This window comes from Populus trichocarpa, chromosome 6 (genome assembly GCF_000002775.5).
Source record: "Populus trichocarpa isolate Nisqually-1 chromosome 6, P.trichocarpa_v4.1, whole genome shotgun sequence".
Taxonomy (NCBI): domain Eukaryota; kingdom Viridiplantae; phylum Streptophyta; class Magnoliopsida; order Malpighiales; family Salicaceae; genus Populus; species Populus trichocarpa.
This window is the reverse complement of record NC_037290.2, coordinates 1,787,816-1,793,174: the sequence shown is the minus strand read 5'-3', so window position 1 is coordinate 1,793,174 and position 5,359 is coordinate 1,787,816. Positions and strand designations below refer to the sequence as shown.

At 36.2% G+C, this 5,359-nt stretch overlaps 1 protein-coding gene across 4 annotated transcripts; it reads left to right on the top strand.

Annotated features, from left to right (window-relative positions):
- Positions 1-705: 705 nt before the first annotated feature.
- On the top strand, positions 706-4,819 carry LOC18099790 (histone-lysine N-methyltransferase, H3 lysine-9 specific SUVH1). 4 transcript variants are annotated; one of them, XR_002982448.2, is made up of 3 exons: positions 706-968; positions 1,627-3,712; positions 4,476-4,819. XR_002982448.2 is itself a non-coding variant. In XM_024603485.2 (2 exons), exon 2 carries the CDS (start codon positions 1,638-1,640, stop codon positions 3,648-3,650), a length of 2,013 nt encoding a protein of 670 aa, XP_024459253.1. In that variant the 5' UTR covers positions 706-968; positions 1,627-1,637; the 3' UTR covers positions 3,651-4,819. The 4 variants fall into 4 exon arrangements, 1 of the variants encoding a protein (XP_024459253.1); XR_002982447.2 differs by having other exon boundaries at positions 4,159-4,819; XR_002982446.2 differs by having other exon boundaries at positions 707-968; positions 4,465-4,819.
- Positions 4,820-5,359: the final 540 nt, after the last annotated feature.

Below are 5,359 nucleotides of genomic sequence, written 5' to 3'. Positions count from 1 at the left end.
TTCTTAATTTCGCCGTTTAATATTTAGTTGTTTAATATTTAGTTGTTTGATAGTTAAGTTTTATAGCTTTATTCACTTTTATTTCATCAACAACTTTTTTTTATCTTTTATTGACACGGACAATTGTTAGATTAAACAAAAAATTTATCTTAAAAAAAAAAGTTATATTAGACACAACTGAGTATATGACTTGTGTTGTGATATCAAGTATTTTAATTTTAATTTCTTGTTGATCAAATATTAATTTATTTAATTAGATATGTGTATAGATATTTTGATTTATGATTTATAATTTTTTATATAAAAAAACATATAAAAAACTTATATATTTATTTATTTTATCAAAAAAATTTATCAGACCAATAGCAAGCTTGAGTCATGTAACCAATACCCTTCTAAAATATTAGCTGATTTTTCTTAAAATAACAATAATTATTATCATCATTTCTTAAAACTGTTAAAAAAAAAAAACATTACAGAAACTTTTATTTATTACATTTTAGAAAGTAAACTTTAATCTTTTTCACTTTAACACAAAATACCATTTTTTATACTGATAGAAGACATTTCTAAACACTTGAAAATTATATTTTATCCCCCAAATAAATAATCACAGGAAAAATTAACAAAAGTAATCAAAATCAATAGCAAACTGATTCATAAATGGAGTGTGTGGACTGCAGATTTTGCAGTCAGGCCCAGTACTGTAAGGCTAAAGACTAGACAGGGTTACAAGGTTTAGCGGTCGAAATGCCATTGTGAGTTCCTCTCACCAAGCCAGTACAATCAGATAGTACGAAAAGCCACTTTATTTGGTTTTGAATTTCAGACCAAAGAGACAAGAACTAATAAAGGAAGAAAAATCAAGATTAAAGGTCCAGACTTTAGGGTTCTTTTGGGTTCTGCTTGTGGTCCTTGTAAGAAATTCAACTGATGTTCATTCAAAACAGCAAAACCGAAGAACTCAGGTAATGATATTATTCTCTTAGATCCTCTTTTTACCATCTAAGATTCTTTATTTCCTGTCTTATAGTTTCTGATCTGCTAATAAAGAATTTCCTTTTCTATTTATTTTTTGTCTTAAAAGGACTAAAACCTGCTTTGTCTAGTGATTCATTTTCAAAGTCTTTAAGGCAAAGATTTGAACTTGATCTGTTCTTGGTTAATTTCTGGAAAATGGAAAACTGCGTCATTTTCAGTTTTATGTTTCTGTGGTGTTTTGAGACTAGTTATGTGTGAATCTGTTTGTGTTCGCAGTTTTTTGAATACCAAGTAGTGCTCTTTTTTGTTTTAGGGTTTTTAGTGAAGTGGTAATTGTTTTGGTTGTCTTTGATTTGATGCATGTGCTTGCATGTAGAAGGAGTATAAAAATTTATCAACTTCTGAAACATTTCTGTGAAGATCTTGCAGTTTTGTGGTTTGGAAGTTTGTGTCTTAGAAACGTTTTCAGTTTCATTCTGCAATAAAGTGCTGTTCTCTTTGTATCTTAAGTAATTTCATCAGATTTTAGAACAATTTCTTGTTATTATCGAGGAAGTGTATGAAATGGAACAAGAGAAGTCAAATGTGAGAGACTGGTGATAGAAGGAGGTTTTGTTAGCTAAAACTGTGATTTTGTTTATTCAGAAGTAATAATAATGGAAGAATCAGCAGGCGAAGGCCCAATAGATAAGTCCAGGGTTTTGAATGTAAAGCCCTTGCGGACTCTTACTCCAGTATTCTCTTCACCATCAAATTCCAGTTCTTTTTCTCAAGGTTCTGCCCCTTTTGTTTGTGTTCCCCCAGCTGGTCCTTTCCCACCTGGAGTTTCCCCGTTCTTTCCATTTTCTGGTATACCTAATCAATCTTCCGGTGACCACACCCCAATATCATCAGCGGTTCCTATCAATTCGTTTCGGTCACCTGAGCCTCTCAAACGTGCTGCAAATGGAAATGCTGGGTCATCAAGGAGGGTTAATAGAAACAACAGGGGTGTGGAAGAAGATGGGTATAGCGATGACCAAACTCAGAGTTCGCAGAGTAGATATCAGAAGAGGAAAAAAGGCGGCCATGACAAATTTGCTTCTCCTGACGTTGACACTGATGTGATGGTAGAAAATATTTTCCAGTCCTATAACCTTGTGCCATTTGAAGCAGCACGACTATATGATGGCGATAAAGATTCTGTAGGATATGTACTCCTGGTTTTCAATTTGCTCCGAAGACAAATAGCACAGCTTGAAGATACAAAGGAAGCCACATCGGGGCAATCAAGGCGCCCTGACTTGAAAACAGGTAATGTTTTGATGACCAAAGGAATTCGGACGAATGCCAAGAAGAGAGTTGGAGCTGTACCTGGTGTTGAAATTGGTGATATTTTCTTTTTTAGAATGGAATTGTGCACAATTGGACTGCATGCTCCAAGTATGGCTGGAATAGATTACATGTCTGTCAGGATCAGTCAAGATGAAGAACCAATAGCTGTTAGCATTGTTTCATCAGGAGGATATGAAGATGATGTTGACGGTGATGATGGTTTGATTTACACTGGCCAAGGTAAGGAAATGGATCAAAAGCTTGAAAGGGGTAACCTTGCGCTGGAGAAGAGCTTGCACCGTGGTAATGACATTAGAGTAATCAGGGGTATAAAGGATGTGGGAAATCCGACTGGAAAGGTATATATGTATGATGGTTTATATAGAATCCAAGAGTCATGGTTAGAGAAAGGAAAGTCTGGTTCCAATGTTTTTAGGTATAAGTTGGGTAGGTTACCTGGCCAGCCTGAGGCATACAAAACGTGGAAAAAAATTCAGCAATGGAAGGATGGTACTATTACTAGGTTCGGGATTATACTGCCTGATCTTACTTCAGGGTGTGAAACTTTACCTGTTTCTCTTGTGAATGATGTTGACAATGAAAAGGGGCCTGCCTATTTCACTTATTCTCCAAACCTCAAGTATTCAAAACCTGCACCAAGGGATCCTTTTGTTGGCTGTGCTTGCAATGGTGCATGTCTCCCAGGAAACGAGAACTGTGATTGTATTCAGAAAAATGGAGGCTATCTTCCTCACATTGTGAATGGGGTTATTGTGAGCCAAAAATCTGTGATATATGAGTGTGGTCCTTCCTGTCAGTGCCCTCCAACTTGCCGTAATCGTGTGTCTCAGGGTGGTTTGAGAGTTCGTTTGGAGGTGTTTAAGACTAAGGACAAAGGTTGGGGTTTAAGATCCTGGGATCCCATACGAGCTGGAGCTTTTATATGTGTATATGCAGGAGAAGCTGTTGATGATTCGAAGGCACAAGAGCTTGCAGGTGAAAATGAAGATGATCACATCTTTGATGGTTCCCGCACTTACCAGCCAGTGGAAATTTTGCCTGGTGATTCCAATAATGCTCCAAACCTCCCATTTCCTCTTGTAATAAATGCCAGAAATGCTGGGAATGTAGCTCGTTTTATAAATCACAGTTGCTCTCCAAATCTGTTCTGGCAGCCAGTTTTACGTGGAAATAGCAAGGAGTTTGATCTCCATATTGCATTTTATGCCATCAGACACATTCCTCCTATGACAGAGTTGACATATTGTTATGGGATGGTACCTCCTGAAAAAGCAGATTGTGGGAAGAGAAAATGCTCATGTGGATCACCGAAGTGCAGAGGTTTTTTCTATTGATAGTCCATTTACTGGAGTATTTGGATAAGGATGGCCTTGCTAACTCATGTTTCTGGAAGAAGGTTTGTATTCCAATTTGTTAACTCAGTTTTTGCTCGCTCAGGGACAAATGTTTACATTATCTTTGTTTTTTCCAAATGCTAATAAATTTACTGGATCAGTGCATAACAAAGTGCTAGAATGTGGCTGATTTTTAAATTGTTTACAAAATAAAGATGACTGTTCATCCCAAGTACACCTCATTTTCATGTTTTTTTTTTCATTCATCTTAGCAGACAGTTATATTACATACCTGTAAACATGTTTTCCAACCTGGATGCTTCGCCCTTCAGAAATCATGCATTTGTTTTAAATATGCACTTGATTATTAGACCTTGTTTGGATTTCTTTTGGTAAGATTCTTTCAAAATACCCATAAAGCGATTTTGTAATATGGGAAAGTGGCTTGTAGAACTGTAAGTTCATTTATGTGACTATACTTAAACTACTCATTTTTTTTTCACTGAAGATGTCTGAAGCAGGTCTACACAAGGCCATCCAGGGAGGATTCTTTTAATGATCCTCTCGTCATCTGTATTTGTTTGCAAGAAGGGAGAGCACTAGCTTCATCTTGTGATGGGTGATAAACATCATAAGCAAATCATGCAGATTTACTGTCATTCATAGTAAAAGAAATCTTAAGATTTTGGTTTTCCTAGATCTTTACCAGACCTCTTATTTATAGATTCATGATTGGAGAAGATTGGATACCGGATCACACAACTTGTATGCTCTGGTCTTATTTATTTAATGATATTCACTTTTCCACCATCAGCTATTTTGCAGTCCATGGCAAGAAAAAGCTTCAGGATGTCTCAGCAAAGGCCTGTCTTTTCACCAGCTGTTGGTGGTGTATGGTTTCTGCTCTGTGCATGAATAAAGACCAATTATATCTTCCATGACTGGAGCAGACAGGCCCATGAAAGGTTTTCTTTTGTTGTACTAAACTTGTGTTGCTGTAACATGAAACAATAGGATGCAGACTTGTAACTTACTTTAGCTGTTATCCCTCTGCTTAATGTTCCTAGATTAAAGTAGCCCTCGCCTGTTTTATCTAGTGTGCTCCTTGTATTCAATAATTGAGTGATGTGCCAAGAAGGTATCCTAGTTGCACTCTTTTTTTCTGTTAACATCATTTGATATGCTCTTGGTTGCATCCATTTCCGTTTGGAAAAGAAAAAAGGGTGATTTGTAGTTGAATATGAACTGAAGCATAGGTTTTGAAGGAAGGCTGTTCGAAGATGCCACCATTTTTGCGTCTTCAGCACGGTTTAGTGTCTGTTGCTGGAAAACCACTTGTGCAACCAAAGTAGGTGCAAGGAAGAGATCTGCATCTGCAGTTCCACCTATCAGAAGGTGGTAGTTTTGTTTCAATGACGATTTTGTCAATAAAACAATAATTTCATCACAGGCACAAAAACATTAGTAAACCATTCATTGTATATTACAGTGATAGAAGGGAATTTGTGACTGTTTTAAGGTTCTTACTATTTCATGTTAATTGTCAATTGATTTGGTAGAAAACAACCTTTCATCACTGATTTTAGTAGCATTAAAATATTTGGCTGCAACTAAAAACTAAAAAAATCTACATGCCCGCTATCTCCTTTTACAAAGACAAATATCAAAAGCATAATATGTTAAGCATCAAAATTCTTGAAACCATCCTG